Source organism: Miscanthus floridulus, chromosome 3, assembly GCF_019320115.1.
Source record: "Miscanthus floridulus cultivar M001 chromosome 3, ASM1932011v1, whole genome shotgun sequence".
In the NCBI taxonomy this organism is placed as follows: Eukaryota; Viridiplantae; Streptophyta; class Magnoliopsida; order Poales; family Poaceae; genus Miscanthus; species Miscanthus floridulus.
The window spans coordinates 79,326,517-79,349,269 of record NC_089582.1 but is presented as its reverse complement, the minus strand read 5'-3'; the positions used below and the strand labels follow the sequence as shown (position 1 = coordinate 79,349,269).

Below are 22,753 nucleotides of genomic sequence, written 5' to 3'. Positions count from 1 at the left end.
CTTCCCTAGAGAATTTTCTTCTCTTACCAATTCCATCACGAAGATAAAGTCATGTTTTTGCAAAGACAAATTTGTCCCCGCGGAGACTTAGACACATGACCTCTCATGGTTGGCGTTGCTACTGTATGGTTTTCTCCAGTGTGCACTTGATGATCAATCTTGTAATAAAATTTTGCCCAGCCTAAGCTAACTGCAATTTATTTACGTATCCTAGCAGTTCGGAGCATGGGACCGCATCCTGTGTACCTTGCTCTGTTGGGTCCGGCGTCCAAAAGTACAAATCAATTCCTAAGTTGTCTTAAAGTCAACTGCTGTGTTTATTACCACCCCCAGGATGCTCTCAGTTATGGCATAATATATGTTTAGGTTGGTTTGCATTTGGGTATGTATTGTCAACCTTATTGCTAAGGGGATTCAACTACTGATATGCATAACATGCAAATTTGTTCACGACTGCTGACTTGATGAAGATGTAATGTCAAAAATATATCCTCAAAATGTAACATGTATCCTGCCCTTGTATTTTGTACAGAAGCAACTGAACGATTTCTGATTCTGAAGTGGGAGATCGATAAATTTGATATTCTTCATGATGAGCACAATAAATTGGAGTTCCCCCCTGACAACGTAAAAAATGAAACACAAGGCTCAAGTGTTTCTTTTCTTGGCAGCACTTCATTTGAGCCGCACAAGAGAATGTGGAAGTCGAGTCATGGGCGCTGCTGAAATGCAAGATGTTCTTGTGGATAGCCTCGCGCAATAGATGTTGGACAACGGATCGCCTAGCACGCAGGGGCTTGCAGCATCCTCCTAGGTTGTTGTCAGGAAGGTGACGGGCACTGTTGGTGGTCCGACAACAGAGAAGGCCGATGATGGCTAAGCGCTGTTGGGCCGGATTAGGGGAGTCATTAGTCCGCCTGTTTGCCAAGTCGGTTGGGCCCAAGGCCATGTACATGGGGGTATATAACCCGAGTTCCTTAGTGGAGAAAGGCATCGAACATCTGAATTGGCATTCTGTATTCGCCTATTACATTTCTGTTGCAATTCAGTTACGTTTCAGTTGGCTACTTTTCTGTCGAGTTCTTCAGTTATCATTCATCTGTTCTTCAATTCCTATCGTTCGTAGTAGAATCCACTCAGCTCACCGTCAGGCTTGATCCATAGCCTGACAGTTGTGCCATCAGGAGGAAGAATCCATACAGCACTTGTTTACATCATGCGTCTTCGCACGCCAGGTCTGGGCCTCGGTGCTTGGCAGATTGGGGCTGCAGGACTTGGCCTCGAGGCCCAACTCCGACGTATTCCAAGATTGGTGGCGCACTGGCGCAGGACAGCGCGGTGCACCCCGAAGACAAAGCGCAAAGGTGTTAATTCTCTTGTAATAATCCAAACAGCTTGGACGATTTGAAAGCATCAGAACCGCTGCGTTTTCGAAGGTTGCGCCCCTGATGTCCAAGCAGTGCTACAGGAGACTAGCGAGCAGCCGAGCAGATCGTGTTGTGGTTTTATGGCCGGTGCTAAGGCCATTGGGGAGATTCTGGGTTAGGAAGATGGATTTGGCTGTTTTATCTATCAAGGGCAGGAATGTCCTCAAAAACTAACCCTTGCCGTGGAATCAGATTGTTTTACTATCTTAATGCAATGACGCGCAGTTCTCTTGCGCGTTCGAGAAAACTAACTAGTCATCTATGTGGACACACACGTACATACTCCTTAATATACTACTGCGACCGTGGCGGTAGGAATCAACTTCAATTGAAGTAGGAACTTGAATATAGCACCCTTTTACTGATTATTCAATCCATGTTGATGGTGGTTTTCCTCAGGTCATGCAGAACTAGAACTGAGCTCAACAAGTGAAGCATAGGTTCCATCCTTTACACGCATTAGTTCTTCATGCCTACCTTTCTCCAAAACTGCCCCGTTCTTCAAAACAGCGATGATATCTGCACCTCTGATTGTTGATAAGCGATGCGCCACCACTACGGTGGTTCTACCAACCATCACCTGGTCGAGCGCCTCTTGAACCACTCGCTCTGACTCCGCATCTAGCGCACTTGTGGCCTCGTCCAGCAGTAGTAACTTGGGGTCCTTTATGATGGCCCTTGCGATGGCAACACGCTGCTTCTGGCCACCTGACAATTGGCTCCCTCTTTCACCAACGATGGTGTTGTACCCATCAGGCAGTGCGGCGATGAACGTGTGCGCATTGGCTGCTTCAGCAGCAGCAATGACCTCTTCTTCAGATACTCCCCCTTGCTTCCCATAAGCTATGTTGGCGCAGATTGTGTCATTGAATAACACGGGCTCTTGTGCAACAAGCCCAACTTGCTGTCGAAGCCAGCTAACTTTGAGGGTCTGAAGTTCCACATCGTCAAGAAAGATCTTACCAGATTCTGGGTCATAGAACCTTTCGAGTAGGGCAATCACCGTGGACTTCCCACTTCCACTCTCTCCTACTAGTGCAACAGTCTGCAAGGATAATGTCATTGAAATTAAGTTCTGCATCAGATGAAATATGTAAGTTACATCTAAATTTTCAACAAAAAATAACCTTTCCAGAAGGAATTCTCAATGATAAATCCTTGAAGATCTGAACATTCGGTCTCAATGGATACTTGAAGCAGACTTTCTGGAAATCAATGTCACCCTTCACACTTGTGATGGTCACACCCTCCTCGCTGCTGTAATCGATCTTAGACTTATGGTCAAGAATTTCAAAGATAGAGATGGCTGAATCATTAGCCTTGGCGCTGTCTGCCCCAACTGCACTTGTTCGAGAGACCCCACCTGTAGCTAAAGCTAATACGAAGAAAACCTGAAATCCATTGGATAAGTTAACCAAAAATATGCGTACTGACAAACTATATGTGGATTAGATAAGAATTCATCTCACCCTAAACACTTCTGGAAATGTTGCTGTTCCTTGCTGAACAAACTTTGCACCGACATAGAAGCACAGAGCATACGTGAGGTAGAAAGCAAGGAATGAGAAGCCAAACCCCAAGCCACCAACAACACCTTCCTTTATCCCTTGCCTTCTTGGAGATTCACACTTCTTCTCATAGGCGTCCATCACCTTATTTTCAGCAGAAAAAGACGCTACAGTTCTGATGCCACCAACTGCATCAGTTGCTACTTGACTTGCTTCTTCATACCTCAACTGCATCCCGCCAAATAGTTAGACGAAATGAAATAGAAACAGAGATTGCAATATGATAAATGCTTGTATAAACAACACCTTAGTGCCTGTACCTTTGCATTTCTATTGAGACCTTTCAGGAACACTATCTGAGCATAGGTTTGGAAAGCCACAAAAGGGATCACAACTGTGATAATCAGTGCCAGCTTCCAGTTTGCCACCATTGCTATGGTGAAGCCTGATATGATAGTTGATGCAGTCTGGACATTAAGTGCTAAATTGTCTCCAACTAGTCGCTTCACATTCAGAGCATCAGTCGATAGCCTTGCACAAATTGATCCACTGATAGAATGTGGAGTCATGGTATGAGTAAAGCTTACAGTAATAGTGCTAGCAAGCATATATACCCTTTCATCAAACAACATTTAAACTTTTCGTAGAATTGAAACATAAATAAACACATGAATGACGACTGGTATTGCTTTTTATAATACATGCCAATGTTCTTATATTTGTTAATTCTACACAGAGCAGCACTAAGATACTGATTCATAGTCATAGATCTCTGAATAACAATGAGGAAAAAGATTAAACACACACCTCGAGTGTTCTGGTTTATCAAACCAATTGATTTCTTGGCGCATTATACTTCGGAACGTCATTGAACGTATGCGCTCCACAAGCTTTCCACCTGCTAGTCCAAACAGGAAGTACTCTATTGGAATCAGAACAAATGTGCAAGCGCCTAGCACAGCAAACATGCTTGCCCAGAATCTGGAATCCTTCAGTAGTTCTTCAGGTGGCTCATAGAACACCTCTATCGCAGTTGAAAACAATATGCCATATATAGGAAATATAATACCATGCATGACAGCAGTTATAGAACCAAGTGCAAGAACAAAAGTTTCTGGCTTGTTCAGATGGAAGAGTCTGCCAATTGAAGCTTTCTTCTGAGAGCTAGACACTTCGTCTGTAGCTTCTTCTATGTCAGGAGCATCACTAGTTTCCATTGGATCAGGTGAGCCAAGTGGAGCAGGGATAGAGTGCCCAAAAGAGGAGACTTTACTGGTTGATCTCCTGGAAATACTTTGGCTCCTTGGTTTGCTATCAATAGATCTGGAGCCAAAACTGTTTGTAATTTTCATATCAGGGTGGACGTTTTCTGCCTCTTGTTGAGTCTCATGTAGATGAATCAGCTGAGAGTAAGCACCTCCAGGTATCTTCATCAGGTCAACATGTGAACCTGCTCAGAATTCACACAAACAACTGCCACGTTATTATCTACCAAGTTTGCAGGTTGACTTTCAAGTTGAGCAAAAGGAATAACACTTCTTTAGGATAATTCCCCATATGCCACTGAAGGTTCACACAATTCCTTACTAGCTACTCCTTTTCTGGAATCCACATGTCATTGAGACAATGAGTAGCACAAGGAATTTCGCTGAGATTCAGTGGCACACAGGGGATCTTTCTGACATTTATGGCTATTACAGCATGTGGGAAAATGGCTATGTATCTATTATTTTTTGAAAAATTGGCAGGAGCTCTGCCTTTCAATTAAGAGGGGAAACAGAGTTTATTATGTACAAGCAAAACTAGGGTTAACATGCCCTGGGGAGCAGGAAAAGGATAGGCTCTCTCCAAACACTAAACCCCCTCTAGCCGAATTCTCTCCTTCTTTGCTCAATGTCGTCCTTGATCCTTGCTGCTACTTGCATCACTGATACAGAGTTGTTGAATATGTGCCTGTTTCTCTCTTTCCAAAGGTTCCAAAAGGTGTATAGGACCATGCCGTTGAAGCGTCTCCGCTCTGTTAGGGGCACTACGGTAACAGTCTTGTCCCACCAGGACATGATCTGTAAGGGGTCCCCCTGCTGCTGTCCTAGAGTAGTATCGAAGTGTTCCCATGCAAGAATTTGCCTCCACACCGCCTTGGCATAGGGACAGCAAAGACAAAGATGAAGTCCAGACTCTAAGGGCCCGTTGCATAGAACACAGTGTTCCTGATGTGGCCATCCTCTCTTTTGCAAGTTGTCTGCGGTTAGGAGTTTCCCGTGGATTAGAATCCAGCTGAAGACTTTGCACTTGTTTTCAGCATGTGCCTTCCAAATGCGATCCCTCGGAAATTTGGCAAAGGAACCTCTAAATTGGATCCGATAAGCTGAGCGAGTTGAGTAATTACCATCTGGTGTCCATTTCCACGTGATGGAATCTTTGACGCCTTGGACCAGATGCACATCCTGGATCCTGATCCAAAGGGAGACAAACTCCTCAATGTGCGTGGCTGTGGTGATATGTCCCCTCAGAGATCGTATCCAATTGTTGTTGCGGAGCTCCTGCTGCACAGTTTTATTTTTCCTGTGGACCAGCATGAAAAGATTTGGGGCCAGGTACTTGGGCACCTCCCCATCAAGCCAATTGTTATGCCAGAAGCGAGCCTTTGCGCCATCACCTAAGGAGACTGTGGTTGAGGAGTTGAAAAGGAGACGGTCGACATCATTACAGGGAAGCTCCATTCCTGCCCAAGGTTTGGAGCCTTCTGTCCAATCCTGCCATAGCCAGCGAAGTCGGAGAGCGCGACCAAACCTTTCGAGATCAGGAACCCCTAAGCCACCAAGGTCTTTCGGGCGGGTGACCGTTGGCCAATTTACTAGGCAATGTCCTCCATTTACATTCTCTTCCCCTTTCCATAGGAACGATCGCCTGATTTTGACAATTTTCTTTTTGGCCACGCTGCCGACGGGAAAACAGTTAGGTGATAAGTTGGCATAGCCGAGAGGACGGATGAGACGAGAGTGAGGCATCCTGCTCTGTTTAACAGTATCGAAGGCTTTGTGGATGTCAAGCTTCATAAACAAAGACGCCATCTTAAATTTATGCATCTTCCGCACCGCGCCTTGGACATAGAGGAAGTTGTCATGGATGCTTCGTATTTAATGAATGCGCTCTGGCAGTTTGAGACTAGAGAGTTCATGTGCGGGGCGTGTCTGTTGGCTAGCAATTTAGAGAAGATTTTCGCAATGCTGTGTATGAGACTGATCGGTCTAAAGTCAGTTACCCTTAAGGCTTCTGATTTTTTTGGTAGCAGCACGATATTTGTCAAGTTCAGTATCTCAAAACCTTGGGAGTTCAAGTTGAAGAGGCAGTGCAAGGCGGCCATAACATCTTCCTTTATTATCTCCCAGCACGCTTTAAAGAAAGCGCCCGTGAAACCATCTGGACCCGGAGCTTTATCTGGTGGCATGGACTTTATAATGCTCTCTACCTCTTCCTGTGTGAACGGTGTTTCAAGCTATGATAGGTCGTGCTCAGTGTACCCTAAGGCCTGCCAATTGAGGGTTGCATTCCTTGGGGTTGTGGAGCCAATGTGATATCTGAAGTAATCTGCCACCACCTTTTCTTTTGCCTCGTGGGTCATAGCAATTCCTGTGTTAGTCTGAAGGCAATGGATGTAATTTTTCCTTCGGCACGTATTGGCTCTAATATGGAAGAACTTTGTATTGGTATCACCGCAGCGGATGTATGTGAGCCTCGACCTTTGCCTGATCCTCGATTTTTCAATGGCTGCAAGCCCCACACTACGGGCTTTGAGACGCCGGCGGAGATCGAGCTCTTGGAGTGTAAGCACCCTAGTTTCTTGCGCCAACTCTAGCCGCAACAATACCTCCTTGACTAGAGCTAGTTGTAGTTTGGTGTCCCATACTTTCTCCTTTCACCAGCGCTTAATGGCCTTTGCATTGCGTGCCATTTTTATGTGCAGGCGCTTCAGAGGGAGTGTGGAGTGGACCTGTCTATTCCATACCTCATTCACCAATTCATGGAATCCGTCAACCTTGGTCCAAAAATTTTCAAAGTGGAAAGATGAGTCTTTATGATGGTTCAATTCCCCCTGGAGGAGCAAAGGAGTATGGTCTGACATGAGGGACGGAAGCGAATGGAGGAAGCAGGCTGGAAAGATGAGCTCCCATTCCGGGGTGCACAGAAGTCTATCAATCCTGGTTAAGGTCGGGTTATCCTGCTCATTGCTCCAAGTGAAGCGTCGACCATTTAGTTTTATCTCTTTGAGGTGCAAGTGATCAATTGCCGCCTTGAAGGAACCCATCAGGCGCCGGTTAAGGTTTGAATTGTTTTTGTCAAAATTTGAGCAGTTTGCAAAATGAAGAAATGATAGTTAGGAAAGCTGAAAATGGGAACTACATAGAAATAAGTTTTCTAAATGTTAATAAGCAAATATATCCACTTATGTACTTTTAAATTGAACATTTTTTCACATGGGTATACCTTGTTCCACCATCTTCCCGTGCTGTAGGACAGATATCACATCAGCATTCTTCACCGTGCTTAGGCGATGAGCAACAACAATTGTTGTCCTTTCAACCATTATCCTGTTCAATGCTTCTTGAACTACCCGCTCCGATTCCATATCCAATGCACTGGTTGCTTCATCCAGTAGTAAGATCTTAGGGTTCTTTATGATTGCTCTAGCAATTGCTATTCTTTGTTTCTGCCCTCCAGACAGTTGAGTTCCATGTTCCCCAACCATTGTGTCAAGACCCTGCGATGTTTCACAAGATATATTGATTAATAATGGGAGTGGCAGAAAATTAGCAACTAGGTAAACGTTACTATGGACGTAATAGTTCATTTGTACATTTGGTAACTTGTCAATGAGTATAGCAGCATTAGCAAGCTCTATTGCTCTCTTGATCTCTTCAAGTGTTAGTTTTTCTGTTCCGTAGGCAATGTTTTCCCTGATTGTAGTTGAGAATAACACTGGTTCTTGGCTGACAAGACCAATTGTTCCTCTCATCCATCCAAGCTTCATTCTTCTAATGTCAACCCCATCAATCAAGACTTCTCCAGCCTGTGGATCATAGAACCTTTCCACCAAACTGATTACGGTTGATTTCCCGCTGCCACTGTCACCAACTAGGGCCATAGTTGTTCCACTTGGTACTTGCAACGAGAATCCATCAAAAATCAAATGTTCAGGCCTGGTGGGATAGCTGAAGTACACGTCCTTCAGTTCAACATCACCCTTGATATCCTCCACTATGATACCTGTGGTATCATCTATATCAATATCTGGCTTGCGTTCAATTATCTTGAACATTCTATATGCTGCTCCTTGACCTTCTGCGAAAGCTGTTACTGATGGTGTTGCCTGACCTAAGGACCTGCAGAAGACAAGTATATATATATATATATATATATATATATATATATATATGGGAAAATGGTGTTCTTACCCCTGTCCAGTAAGCTAATTGTGATTTTACCCTTTCTTTTTCAACTTTGTGTTTTTACCCCTGTTATTTTGAACTGAAGGGTCCGTTTGCCCCTGCTTTTGACGTCCGTCAGAAGGACATGAATTAAATGAATTAAAAAAATTCTAAATTTGAAATACAAAGGCCAAATGACCGTAGTGCCCCTTATCCTTATCTACTCGTCCCAAACAAAGGCCACGACTCCAGGTTCGGGCACAGGGAGGGGGCTGCTTCCAGGGCGCTGGGCTGCCTCCGGGTCGCGGCTCCAAGGTGCGGGCGCGGCCTTCCTCTAGGCGCGGGGAGGCCGCGGCGCCCTGCCGCGGCTCACCGGCGGCGTCCGCCCGCAGGTCCCGACGGCGCCCGGCCGCGGGTCGTCTTCTTCCTCCAGGCGCCCGGCTTCGTGGCTGCAGGGGCGGGCGGAGCGGGCGGCTCCGGTGCCTGGCCGCGGCTCCCGGCGGTGCCTGGCAGCGGGTCTCCGCGCCGCCTCCTCCCCTCCTTCCTCCGCTCCTCCTCCCCACGCAGGCTCCCGTGCCCGCCTCCTGCTGCCCCGCTGACGGCGCCGCACCCGCCACCGCCCAGACCGCAGAAGCAGAGGAAGAAGGTGGAGGCGTCGCGTTCAGACGGCGCCCATGAGGAGGAGCCCAGAGGTTGAGCCGTACCTGTGGCATCTCCTGTCTCCGCACGCCGCTTCGCATCCCCGTGACCCCCGCCCAACTCCCGTGCCGCAGCCCCGACCGGCGGCTCCGCCTCCGCTCACAACGCGGTGGATCTGAATAAACGAAGCCACGGAGGCGTTTCCACGGGAGGCGGCAGTGGATCCCCGGCCAGTAGTTCACCCGTACATGGAGCCGCCGCGGAGGTCGGCGACAATAGCGTCGATGGGTCTAATAAGCAGTCGGGAAGTGGAAGCGGAACCCTGAGCAATGCTGCTGCCGGACATGGCAGCACTGTCAGAGCTGAGGCCAAAGTTGGAAGTGATGTTTCCACCAATAGTTCTGCGGGGAGTGGCAGCTTGGGGAAGGTAGATTTGAGCACTGGATCTTCTAATAATCTGGCAGGGAGTGGAAGTGGCTGTGACCAGTGAGAGTTCTAGTTTGGGGAAGAGTAAAGATACAATGGCTGTGACCAGTGAGAGTTCGAGTTCAGAAAGATGTTGGATCTCCCAGGAACAACAACACAGTTGTAGCGTCTCCCCCTGTGAAGAATCAGGAACAGACCCAGAGCCAAGTTGCTCCCAGCGGGAGCACTGATACAGTGAATAATCTGAAGGGAGATGCTGCTCAGGGCAGTGCTGGTTCATCAGAGAACCATTCGGCCCAAGAGGAAGGTTTTCGAGGCATCTGGCAGGCGTGAGTTTAAGACCGAAGGCTCATACTCTTTCCTGTTCACGGTATTATAGTCTTTGAAGTTCAGATTCTACACTATGCACATGTTTGTTGATTTAACTATTTAGTATTGTTGCCTAATTTTCTTTTCCACTCGTGTCATTCAGGATTATAACTGCAGCGTGGAGTTCTTCCGCTCCCCATTCCTAGTCCAGGAATGGGAGATGCAAGTGAGCAGTGGAAAGAAAAAGGAAACTCTCAGGCTTGATCTGGTCAAGCAATCATCATTGAAGTACAAGGATGCAGACTTTCTCATTTTCAATACTGGGCATTGGTGGACACATGAGAAAACTGCTCTTGGGTAACTCACCTTGTTCTTTGGTTGAACAAGAATCTCCACTTCATTATTGCTTAAACACTGATGACAGATTTAATGTGCCACAGGAAGGACTACTATCAGGAAGGTAACCATGTGTATAATGAGCTAAATGTCATGGATGCCTTTCATAAAGCCCTTCTCACCTGGTCCAAGTGGATTGATGCCAATGTTAACCCCAGAAAAACTGCTGTGTTATTCAGAGGCTACTCAGCATCTCATTTTAAGTGTGCATCACCTTTTATATTGCAAATTACCACATGATATATTTGATCTTGGTCAACTGAACAAATATTTTGCTGTGCATCATCTCCACTATGCAGTGGCGGCCAATGGAATTCAGGCGGTAGCTGTGACAAGGAGAGCGAACCAATAACCAATGAACAGTACCTTTCAACCTACCCACCAAAGATGAGCATTCTGGAAGATGTGATCCACAAGATGAAAACTCCTGTTGTTTATTTGAACATAACGAGAATGACTGACTACAGAAAGGATGCACACCCTTCCATCTACCGCAAGCAGAACCTTACTGATGAGGAGAGGAGATCGCCGGAAAGATATCAGGACTGCAGCCACTGGTGCCTTCCTGGAGTACCAGATTCCTGGAATGAACTAGTTTATGCTCAACTTTTGATCAGGCAGCATCAAATGCGCCAACAATAAAGGCAACTACTGTTTTTTTGCTGTGTGCCTATATATGATCTGTTGTTTTCTAGGATAATAGTCAACACGGTGATGAAAGTAAGGTCGGCATGAGACCGAGGAACCGAGCCTCGGTCAGACAGGGGCAAAATCACAATTAAGCATAAAAACAAGAGGCAAAATCGCATGGGCATTCATGTCTTTTGTACAAAGTTTAACACCGTTAGGGGTGGATGACGGAGCAGGGGCAAACTGGTGCTTCATGAATGGCACAGTAGGGGTAAATTCACAAAGTCAAAAAAATAGGGGCAAAATCACAATTTCGATACAAAACAAGGGTACAAACGCAAGAGCCCCTATATATATATATATATATATATATATATATATATATATAACCGAAATCAGTAAATATAATGAATGGTCTAAAAATAGAGACAGAATATTTTGTCTGAAACATGCGTGATTTAATCCTTATTGGGAAGTTTATTTGGTATTTATTAGGATATGTATATATCTAGATCAATTAGCGATTGATCGGTGTTTTCCTAGATAGGCTAGCTGCCATGTATAGCCTAGGATAGTTTCCTTGTACAGGAAATAGCCTCTCATGTATGTAACTTCGGCAAGGCTGAACGCATGCTCCGCACCACCAACAACACCATCCGCACCATGCTCCTCATGCGTCCATGCCACCTCCCTATTGGGCTGAGGCTCTCACCACAGCCACCCTCCTCCTCAATAGGCGTCCCTCCTCCTCCATCCACAACAGAATACCTCACCAACTCCTTCACGGCACCATCCCAGATTACTCCTCACTTCGTGTTTTCGGGTGCCTCTGCTATCCAAACCTCACTGCCACCTCCCCACACAAACTCGCCCCTCGCTCCGCACCTTGTGTTTTCCTAGGATATCCATCCTCTCACAAGGGCTACCGCTGCCTCGACATGTCTACTCGTCGCATTATCATCTCTCGCCATGTCATCTTCGACGAGTCCGTGTTTCCGTTCTCAGCAACACCATCGGCGGCTTCCATGCCGTCTTCACTTGATTTTCTGATGCAGGGACTCTCCTCCTCGCCGACACCAGCGAGCACTACTCCGCCACTCGCTGCCACCAGCGAGGATCCGTTCCCGGCGCTCCTGGACCCGGCTGTACTCCAGCTGGGCCCCCTGGCTATGCCTGCGGGTGGGCACACTCCAGCTACTCCTTCTGCGGGCGGGCCACAGCTGGGAGGCCAGCGCTTCGGTGCCGTCTACACTCGCCGTGCCCGGACTCCTACAGCGCCGGCCACCGAGCCGGTGGCTCCTGCGGCTGCCTCCGTCGCCCCTGCTGCTGTGCCACCAGCGGCTACAGCACCGGCAGCGCCACCAGTCGCGCTCCCCGCAGTACCAGTGGCCCGGCCTATGACACGCTCACAGACCGGCAGCCTCCGCACCGTCCAGCGCTACGGCTTCTCTGCCTCCGTCGCCTCGCCGGTCCCGGTGAACTATCGTAGTGCACTCGTCGATCCCAATTGGCGCGCTGCGATGGCGGAAGAGTACAAGGCGCTGATCGACAATGGCACTTGGCGCCTCATACCTCGGCCGCCTGGTGCGAACATCGTCACTGGCAAGTGGCTATTCAAGCACAAGCTCCACTCCGACGGCTCCCTCGCCCGGCACAAGGCACGCTGGGTCGTCCGCGGGTTCTCCCAGGAGGACGGTGTTGACTACGACGAGACATTCAGCCCCGTCGTCAAGCCGGCCACGATCCGCACCGTCCTCAGCATCTCTGCGTCGCGAGATTGGCTCATACGCCAGCTCGACGTGAAGAATGCCTTCCTCCACGGCAACCTCGAGGAGACGGTCTACTGCGAGCAGCCGAAAGGCTTCGTCGACCCCGCTGCTCCTAACTCTGTCTGTTTGCTGCAGAAGTCCTTGTATGGACTTAAGCAGGCGCCGCGTGCTTGGAACCAGCGCTTCTCCAACTTCATCTGCAGCATCGGCTTCACCACCTCCAAGTCGGATGCCTCCCTGTTCGTCTACAAGGCTGGCGACAACATGGCCTACCTCCTCCTCTACTTTGATGACATCATCGTCACCGCGTCGTCACCGGCACTTCTCCAGCTTGTCACGTCACGCCTTCACTCGGAGTTCGCCATGACGGACCTCGGCGACCTACACCACTTCCTCGGCATCTCGGTGACGCGGGACAGCAGCGGCTGTTCCTCTCCCAGCGGCAGTACGCTGCTGATCTCCTCCAGCGTGCTGGCATGTCTGAATGCCATCCGACAGCTACTCCTGTGGATGCCCGGACCAAGCTGTCCGCCTTAGAGGGCGGCCCAGTTGCCAATCCCTCAGAGTACAGGAGCCTTGCTGGTGCGCTCCAGTACCTCACTCTGACAAGGCCGGACCTAGCTTATGCTGTCCAGCAGGTCTGCCTCTTCATGCACGACCCCCGCGAGCCGCACCTTGCGCTGATCAAGCGCATCCTGTGATACGTCAAGGGGTCTCTGTCCGCCGGTCTGCACTTGGGCTCCGATGCCGTTGACCAGCTCACAGCCTACTCCGACGCCGACTGGGCTGGCTGCCCAGACACGCGCCGTTCTACCTCTGGCTTCTGCGTCTACCTCGGTGACAACCTGGTGTCCTGGTCTTCCAAGCGTCAGACGACCGTGTCTCGCTCCAGTGCCGAACCAGAGTACCGAGCAGTGGCCCATGTTGTTGCCGAGTGCTGCTGGCTGCGTCAGCTGTTACAGGAGCTCCACATCTTCATCCCGCTTGCGACGGTTGTCTACTGTGACAATGTGAGCGCCGTCTACATGGCTGCCAACCCCGTCCACCACCGTCGCACGAAGCACATCGAGATCGACATCCACTTCGTCCGCGAAAAGGTCGCTCTGGGACAGTTCCGTGTTCTCCATGTCCCATCTGCGCATCAGTTCGCAGATATCATGACCAAGGGTCTGCCCGTCCAGCTCTTCACTGATTTTCGGACCAGTCTATGCGTCCGTGATGCTTCCGCTACGACTGCGGGCGGGTATTAGGATATGTATATATCTAGATCAATTAGCGATTGATTGGTGTTTCCCTAGATAGGCTAGCTGCCATGTATAGCCTAGGATAGTTTCCTTGTACAGGAAATAGCCTCCCATGTATGGTACTTCCATGTATGCCTATTGGCTATATATATGAAAGGCTCCCCACCCACATGGGTGTGTGGTGATTCTCTACCTTACACAAATGTTTTCCTTGGAAGTGCAAATAGTACACATTACATTTTATTAGACAGAAGATAGATACAGTCACTGTCACTGTGACGGAGTCGAGGCTCATCCACACAGAAACATAGTTCACTTATCATCATTGTCATTGTTCATTTAAGAAAATTTTAAATGGTCATGATCAGTGTACGAAACTTACATTGCTCCCATTATGACAGCCATGATAACAGAAATGACCATGCCACCATTATAACCTCGCGCAACTATCAGTTTAGATCCATACCAAACAGCCAACCCATAACTTGAAAATAAGATTGCCATTATTAAACCATATCCAAGGCCATTTACAGTACCTTCTTGCAGAGAAGATTGATATGCCTTTCTTATGAACGTGTTATATTTTGTTATAGCCTGATTCTCGCCATTGAATGAAACAACCTTCAAATAAGCATAAACAGATAAACCAGGTAAGCAGGATATCAGGAAGTTACTGGTGATGATAGGAAATGGATAAACAAGTAAACAAAAAAAAAGTGTTTCCTAGTAGCACTAACCGTCCTAATGGCACCGAGAGTTTGCTCTACAACATTTCCAGCATCACTATAGTTTGCTTGCATTCGGGTGGAGAGTCCTGTCATCAACTTTGAAACAATTGCCCCGGCAATGACAATTGGAGGGACGGTTGAAAGCATAATGAGGGCCAAGAGCCATCCTCTCGTGAATGCAATGATGAAGCCACCAATGAAAGTAGAAAGGAGTTGTATGGACTTCCCAACCTAAAGAGAATTTGAGCAGAAACACATTAGGAACTTAGTTTCTCTGTAGCATCAAATAGTGCCCAAATTAAAGAGAGAGTTTTGCACGCAAGCTTCACTTGTTGGCCCCTGCGATCTCCTAACGGGTGAGCCGACCGCTCACTGGCGTTGCCGACCACACACTATGGCTAGAGGTAGAAGAAGGGAGGGAGAACAGAGCACGCACACATACAGCACATGCACCAGCGTTGGTCGAAGCTCTACAGAAGAGATGGCAAAACTAAACTCGCTCACTTTACTGAGTTGCAGTGGAAAGCTATATATACAACTTTACCCATCTAATCCTAGTGCACAGATATGTCAGGCTGTCATGCTGCTACAGTGACAAAATGTGACAGCCGGGCTAACTTTGGCGTCTGCCTCTGCTGTGGCTACAGTGCGGCAGGTGAGCCTTTCGGCGCCTGCCCCTGCAACGGCTACAGTGGAGCAGCACGGGAGCCCTTTCGGCGCCTGCCCCTGCCGCGCCGTACAGAGGAGAGCAGCAGATTACTTAACAATTCTTCCCCTAATCCTGTTGCTAACCCTAGAACCTCCACCATGCTGATCATCTTCTTCAGCTCTGTGAACCGAAGACGGCCGAGCGGCTTGGTGAGGACGTCCACGAGTTGCCGACCAGTTTCGACGAACTCGATGACGATCTACCCTCCATCGACAGAGTTCCTGAGGAAGTGGAACTTGACGTCGATGTGCTTGCTCCGATCGTGGAGAACCGGATTCTTCGTGAGGGCGATGGTGGGCTGGTTGTCCACCATCAGTGCTGGTGGGTGAGCTTCCACACCGGTCAGCTCAGCCAGCAGCCGGCGTAGCCACACAGTTTGGCACGCCGCTGTGGCCGCTGCCACGTACTCTGCCTCGCACGTGGACAGCGTCACCACCTTCTGTTTCAGCGACAGCCATAAGATTGGAGCCGACCCGAGGAAGACGAGCACGCCAGAGGTGCTCCGTCGTCCGTCGATGTCCCCCGCCATGTCTGCAACGCTGACCACAGTGAGCCGTAGCCCACTTCCGCCGGTCTTAGGGAAGACGATCCCCTGATCCACCATCCCCATGACGTAGCGCAACAGCTGCTTCGGCTGACGTAGCCCACGGCGAACGCAATGTCCGGCCTCGTGTGGACTAGGTAGCGCAGACCGCCGACGATGCTCCGGTAGAGTGTTGCATCTACCTTCGCCGCGGTACTAGCCTTCGTCAGCTTCAGTCGCTCTTCCATCGGAGTCACGCACGGCTTGCACTCAGCGATGCCGCTCCGCTCCAACAGCTTCGAGGCGTACGCGCTCTGACCGAGCGTGAGCGCCTCCTTCCCCTGTCTCACCTTGATGCCGAGATAGTAGGAGAGCGCGCCGAGATCGCTCATTCGAAAACGAGCCGCCATCTCACGTTTGAAGCTGTCGATGTCCTCCGCACGTGCGTCGGTGACGATCAAGTCGTCCACATACACGCCGACGACGAGCTCCTCCTTCCCCGATCACTGCGTGTAGAGCGCGTGCTCGGTTGCGCACCGCGTGAACCCAAGCTCGCCCAGCGTGGCGTCAAGCTTGGCGTTACACGCTCGCGGGGCCTGCCACAGCCCGTAGAGCGCCTTGCGCAGTCGGAGCACCCTGTGCTCTACTCCCTTGACGGCGAAACCCGAAGGTTGCCTGACGAAGACCGTCTCCGCCAGTTCACCGTTGAGGAAGGCCGATTTTACGTCCAGGTGATGGACGCACCAATCATTCGCTGCTGCCAAAGCCAGCAGCAGTCGGATAGACTCCATGCACGCTACTGGGGCAAAGACTTCCTCGAAGTTGATGCCCTCACGATGGACAAAGCCTCAAGCGACGAGGCGCGCCTTGTGCTTGACAATGGCGCCGCGCTCGTCCCGCTTGACCTTGTACACCCACTTCAGGCCGATCGGACGGCATCCTAGAGGTGGATCGACGAGCTCCTAAGTCTCATTTTCCTCGATCGCCTTCGTCTCCTCGAGCATCGCCCGTTGCCAATTTGCATCGCGCTCGGCCAGCGCGAACGTGGGTGGTTCCTCTGCATTAACGAGAAGCAGCTCTGGGTCATTGAGCAGCCGACCTGCCAGGCCTGAGGACCCCATGCCGCCGACGATGTCGTCCAGCCTATGGAACAGCACCTCCTCACCGTCGTGGAAGGCATCCACGAACTAGGTGATGTCGCTTGGAGGTGAGGCCAACTCGATATGCATCGATGGAGTCCCATGTTTCGCCAGAGTGGTCGGCACAGCACCTGGAGTGCTCGGCACCCCGGCTGCAGTGCTCGGCACTACTCCTAGACCGCTCGTCACCACTCTTGGAGTGGTCGGCACCACTGCAAGAGTGCTCGGCACCAGTCTTAGAGTGGTCGGCACCACTGCAAGACCTCTCGGCTCCGCTACGGGGGCATTCGGTACCCGTCCTGGAGTGGTCGGCACCACTGCAGGACCGCTCGGCACCACTCCTGGAGTGCTCGGCACCGCTCCCGGAGTGCTTGGTACCGCCCTAGGAGTGATCGGCTCTGTTGCTGGAGTGATCGGCACCTCCTCTCCAGCATCTCCACCACCGTGGATGACCAAGTGCTCGACGACGAAGGTGCTGGTGAAGCCGCCAGCTTCCCCCGTGCCCAGACTGTCCCAGTCCCAGGCCGCCTTCTCGTCGAACACGACGTCGCGTGAGACAACCACCTTGCCTCCGCATGGGTCATAGAACCAGTACGCCTTGGTACCTTCCTCGTAGCCTAGGAGCACCATCGGTGTGCTCCTGTCCTTCAGGTTGGTGAGGACCGGCTTCGCCTTCCTGACGTGGCTGATGCAGCCGAATGTCCGGAGGAAGAACACGCTCGGCTTGTGCTCATACCAAGCTTCGAACGGCGTCTTGCCCTTCAAGGCCTTGGTGGGCGCGCTGGTTGAGGATAAACACCGTCGTGGTCACCGCCTCACCCTAGAACCTTGTCGGCATGCTCTTGCCCTTCATCATGGATCGAGCCATGCCGACCACCGTCTGATTCCGCAGCTCCACCATGCCATTCTGCCGTGGCGAGTACGGCGCGGTGTGGTGTCGCACCACACCCTGATCCGCGCAGTATGCAGCGAACTCCACCGAAGTGAATTCGTCGTCGCGATCAGTCCACAGCACGCGCAGCTTCTTGCCGCTCTCTGCCTCCACGCGCGCCTTGAACTTCTTGATCACCTCCGCCGCCTCAGTCCTTGCTCGTCAGGAGTTGCAGCCACATATAGCGATTGCAATCATCCACGAGCAAAAGGAAGTACCACCGACCATCGTTTGTTGCTGGCGTGATTGGCCTGCAGAGATTGTCGTGGACGAGCTCGAGAGCGTCCGCCGCGCAATACTTGGCCGCCTTTGGGAACGGCAGCCTGCTCTGCTTCCCGGCCAGGCGGCTGTCACATAGCTCGCCTCCGTGCTTGATGTGGGGCAGCCCTCGGACCATCTTCTCCAGCCGACCGAGCGCGTCAAAGCTGAGATGGCCGAACCGGGCATGCCACAGCCACGGCTCCTCGGTGTGCCGTGCTGCCAGGCACACCGGCTGCACCACCTTCAAGTCGAGCAGGTACAATCGGTTACGTGAGCATTTTACCTTCGCGAGAAGACGCCGTTCCTGATCCCGAATCCTCAGGATCCCGCTCTCGATCAGTACCTCGCATCCGCGCTGGCCCTGCTGCCCGATGCTGACAATGCTTGAACGTAGCTGTGGGATGTAGTACACATTCGTCAGCGCGCGGTGCTCACCATTCTAGCACCTTAAGATGATGGTGTCGCGCCCTTGGATCACCACCCTTGAGCCATCACCGAACTTCACCTTGCCGGTCACATTGCCATTGAGCACAGAGAAGGCTTCCTTGGAGCCCGTCATGTAGTTGCTGGGGCCAGAGTCTAGGTACCACCGCTGCTCCTCTCCGCCGCCCACACGTCCGAGGTGGACTTGGGCGCGCGGTTCGTCGAGGTGGACAACCTTCAGAGCATTGCTGGGCCCTTCCACCGCCATCACCTCTTCCTTCTCCTTGGCCTCAATGTCGTGCAATACACAGAACGTCGTCATCAGGAGAGTGACCTCATCATCCTCATTGACCTGCGCTAAATAAGCCTCGGCCTTTTTCTCCTGCTTGCGATTTGGACACTCCTTTGCCCAATGGCCCGTCTTCCGGCAGCGCCAGCAGGCGTTTGGGTCGACCTTCTTCTTCTTCTCTGAAGAAGCCTTGCCGCGGCGCTTGCCATCGCCACCGCAGCTGGAGGAGGCTTCCCCGGAGTTCCTCTAGGCCGACCACTCCCCCTCTATCAGCAGCAGCTTGCCGCTGTCCGTCGTTGTTGTGGCCTGCTCTATGCGCTCGTCCACTGCCCGCAAACAGCCTGTCACATCCTCAATGGTGAGGGTGGACAAGTCCAGCATCGTCTCTATGGACAGAGCGATCTGGATGTACTTCACCGGCACGGAGTGAAGGTACTTGGAGACCGCCTCTTTTTCATTGATGGTGACACCATGGCTACTCAGCTTGCTGATAAGCGACTGTATGCGGAGGGAGAAGTTCTCCACCGAGTCACAATCCTTGAACTTGAGGTTGGCGTACTCCTGATTCAGCAGCTGGGCCATCGCCTTCTTTGCGCGATCGGAACCGACGCGTATTGCTGCAATGGCCTCCCACGCCTCATTAGCAGTGTTCTTCGCCCCCAACGGCTCCCTGTACTCCGCTGGCACAGCAGCGAGGATAGCCTCCAACGCTGACATGTCGTCTTCTTCATTGTCGGTGTCCTTGTCAATAACATTCCAGAGCCGTCGGGCTCTGAGCTCGACGTTCATGGTCACCGTCCACTTGCCATAGTTGGTGCGAGTCAGCGTCGGCTAACTGGTGCCGCTGACCTCCCGCACCGTGTGCACCACGACCTCCTGTCGTGGCTGGGCAGCCACAGCAGCACCGCTCATCGGGTTAGTCCGATGACGGCGCTTGTACGACTCTGATACCACTTGTTGGCTCCTGCGATCTCTCAACGGGTGAGCCGACTGCTCACCGGCGTTGCAGACCACACACTATGGCTAGAGGTAGAAGAATGGAGGGAGAACAGAGCGCGCACACACACAGCACAAGCACCAGCGTTGGCCGGAGCTCTACAGAGAAGATGGAAAACTGAACTCGCTCACTTTACTGAGTTGCAGTGGGAAGCTATATATGCAACTCTACCCATCTAATCCTATTGCACATGCTGCTACAGTGACTAGATGTGACAGCAGGACTGACTGACTTTGGCGCCTGCTCCTGCTATGGCTACAGTGCGGCAGGTGAGCCTTTCGGCGTCTGCCCCTGCAGCGGCTACAGTGCAGCAGCAGGGGAGCCCTTTCGACGCCTGCCCCTGCCGTGCCGTACAGAGGAGAGCAGCAGATTACTTAACATCACTCGGTACTAGAATAGTAGTTGTACATGTCCATATTATTAAAACCGTAGAAATTCAGTTTATCTGTTTGCAGTTCACCTCTTGCATATAATAATAATATATATAATCTTAAAGCATAGTACCTTTTCTCCAATGGCATCTTGAATGAGGAATGTGTCTCCTGCCATCCTCTCAACCGCTTGCCCAGCACTCATTTCCATGTCAAAGAATGCAATATCCTGTCTCAGAATTGCCTTGAGATACAAGGCTCTGATTCGTGCCGCCTGTCTTTCTCCTGTAATTGTCCAACATGATACCTCTAGGGAAATACATACAAATTATCAGATGGAAGAAGGGTTGTTTCTAGTAACAAACTAACAATATGCTGTCGTTAATAGAAAGTCAGCAAAAACTGAACTCGGTATAAGCAATAATTATCTACTATTTGATAAATTCCATATAGAGGAAGTTGATATGATATCGTAGTTTGATAAGAGGAAATCCACTTACGGAGAGTTGAAGCTACTCCTGATCCAATGGCAAGATAAACGAAGTTCATGATCACCTGAAACAAGAATGGGGCTTTGGTCAAAGATGTAAAGATGACAAGCAAGCACCGATCATTTGACCCCTGTCCCATGTACTACTGTACCTACATGTTGTGTATGACCAGTAGTATAAATGTGTTTCTCTTTTGATAATGTATAAATGTGTTTCTTATTACTTGTGAAAAGAGCAAATTACTTTTTTTAGAAGAAAAAATTACTGGTTAGTTTGACAGTAGCTTTGGGCCGAAATGTGTCTTATCAGCCTGTTCACTTATTGGTTTCAGCCAGCCAACAGTGTTTTCCTCTCGCAGAAAACCAGCACCAGCCAATCTTATCAGCTTAAAAACCAATCAGCGAACAGGCTATATATATATATATATATATATATATATATATATATATATATATGAGCCAAAAGCAAAGTGCAAAAGGGCACACCTAGGGGGAATAGTATTGCTTCCGTACTCCAAATCTATGATGATGACGAAGCATGTACTGGTGGCTAGGTTATTGCGTACCTGGACAACCCTGTGTACGACGCCGTCGGTGGTTCCGGAGCCGAAGGCATCAATGACGTCGCCGAAGATGAAGGTCATGAGCGGCTGCGCCATCCCGTTCGCCACCGCGGCGACGGCGCCCACGGCCATGAGCGCGGTGTCCGTCCTGTCCGCGAACACGAACAGCCGGTGCAGCGCCACGCGCCCCGCCGCCTTCTCCTCCCCACTAGCGCTAGCCATGGGGTTAACCAGTTCACCTTCACCGCCGCCCTTGTCTCTTTGTTTTTATTTGTTTCCTCCGGATTATTACATTACATTGCGCGCGGAGTCCCTTGCGCCATCTACTCCTGTGTATAGATGGAAAGGGATCACGTACGTACGAGAGTGGTATGTTTTTTCAAAGCAAGTTTTTATTAAATTCTTAAAGTATTACGTCAAGACGATACAAAGCCCTAAAATGTATTTTCGGTCTCTCCCTAACAAAGAGGCACACAACAAAAAAAACAAAAGAAGATCGACACATTATTGTGACTATCAATTAATAGATTAAATTGCCACATATGTAGCCCAAAAGAAAATATCTTTGGCCACCTGCGTCAACTGCTGTGAGACCACCACAACCAAGTCTTGAGAAGCCAACTTATATAGTCCAAGTACGTAGCCCGTGGATGACTGAATAGATAACCTAGCACATGAAGAATATACTCTCTCCATCTCAAAATAAGTGCACTTATAGGCCTTTAGTAAAAAGATCAATGCAAGTGAGAAAATACCTATATACCCTTATAAAGATGTAATCATTGCGCTTTGAAAAAAGAGAAAGTAGAAAAAGACAAACAGAGATAGTTTGTTTTATATGTAAAGGTGTACTTATTTTTTTTAAAAAATTTGAACTCTAAAAGTACACTTATTATAGAACAGAGATAGTATATATTTAAAAAACAGTATCATTTCTATCCAGCCAAAGTGACTAGCAAGTGGCAGCCGCTCCAAGCAAAAGCAGTGGTTTTAATTCTTTACTGAATCCTTCTATAACCATCCACCGAACAAGCGAGAAACACTGCAGTTAGTCCAGTAGCCACCTGAATAATCGACCAAATAGAACGAGCTAAGTGGCTTTCAAGAAACAGGTGCCTAATTGTCTCATCTTTAGGATAAAAGCAACACGTTTTACTACCATACCAGTTGCGCTTTAGCAAGATTATCCTGGGTCAATACAACTCCTCTTCATAAGTACCATAAAAAGATTTTGATTTTTAATGGGGCTTTAAGTTTCCATGTTTTACTAAAATTGGGACATCAATGAAACATATACAAACCGATTTCGATACGATACTTTGTTAAGAGCTGCCACATAGCATATACTCCCTCCGTCCCAAAAATAAGTGACGTTCTCGTTTCCTGAAGAGTCGAGCGTTCTAAACTTTAACCAAATATATACAAAAAATATTAATATTTATAACACATAATTAGTATCATTAAATAGACCTTTGAATCTATTTTCATAATAAACTTGTTTGGATGTACAAATGTTAATATTTTTCTACAAAACTGGCCAAACTTAAGAAAG

At 49.6% G+C, this 22,753-nt stretch overlaps 2 protein-coding genes across 3 annotated transcripts; one reads left to right on the top strand and one right to left on the bottom strand.

Annotated features, from left to right (window-relative positions):
- Nucleotides 1–1,827: 1,827 nt before the first annotated feature.
- On the bottom strand, nt 1,828–21,423 carry LOC136545984 (ABC transporter B family member 9-like). The gene is made up of 12 exons (XM_066537963.1): nt 21,205–21,423; nt 20,649–20,703; nt 20,282–20,457; nt 14,515–14,736; nt 14,160–14,398; nt 7,794–8,319; nt 7,424–7,697; nt 3,743–4,385; nt 3,256–3,484; nt 2,897–3,163; nt 2,555–2,818; nt 1,828–2,472 (listed from the first exon to the last, which is right to left on the bottom strand). Exons 1-12 carry the CDS (start codon nt 21,421–21,423, stop codon nt 1,828–1,830), a joined length of 3,759 nt encoding a protein of 1,252 aa, XP_066394060.1.
- On the top strand, nt 8,536–11,082 carry LOC136545983 (protein trichome birefringence-like). 2 transcript variants are annotated; one of them, XM_066537962.1, is made up of 4 exons: nt 8,536–9,799; nt 9,902–10,095; nt 10,179–10,198; nt 10,434–10,563. In XM_066537962.1, exons 1-4 carry the CDS (start codon nt 9,683–9,685, stop codon nt 10,484–10,486), a joined length of 384 nt encoding a protein of 127 aa, XP_066394059.1. In that variant the 5' UTR covers nt 8,536–9,682; the 3' UTR covers nt 10,487–10,563. The 2 variants fall into 2 exon arrangements, with proteins under 2 accessions (XP_066394059.1, XP_066394058.1); XM_066537961.1 differs by having other exon boundaries at nt 8,562–9,799; nt 10,179–10,337; nt 10,434–11,082.
- Nucleotides 21,424–22,753: the final 1,330 nt, after the last annotated feature.

What these genes read in the sequence shown, in the direction of transcription:
- LOC136545983 (XM_066537961.1), top strand. Translation starts at nt 9,683, where the DNA reads ATGCTGCTCAGGGCAGTGCTGGTTCATCAGAGAACCATTCGGCCCAAG. An exon ending in CATGAGAAAACTGCTCTTGG is followed by an intron (nt 10,096 to 10,178) that starts GTAACTCACCTT and finishes AATGTGCCACAG; the next exon opens with GAAGGACTACTATCAGGAAG. An exon ending in TACTCAGCATCTCATTTTAA is followed by an intron (nt 10,338 to 10,433) that starts GTGTGCATCACC and finishes TCCACTATGCAG; the next exon opens with TGGCGGCCAATGGAATTCAG.
- LOC136545984 (XM_066537963.1), bottom strand. Translation starts at nt 21,423, where the DNA reads ATGGCTAGCGCTAGTGGGGAGGAGAAGGCGGCGGGGCGCGTGGCGCTG. An exon ending in GCTGTCATAATGGGAGCAAT is followed by an intron (nt 8,320 to 14,159) that starts GTAAGTTTCGTA and finishes TGTCTTCTGCAG; the next exon opens with GTCCTTAGGTCAGGCAACAC. An exon ending in TGAGAATTCCTTCTGGAAAG is followed by an intron (nt 2,473 to 2,554) that starts GTTATTTTTTGT and finishes TTATCCTTGCAG; the next exon opens with ACTGTTGCACTAGTAGGAGA.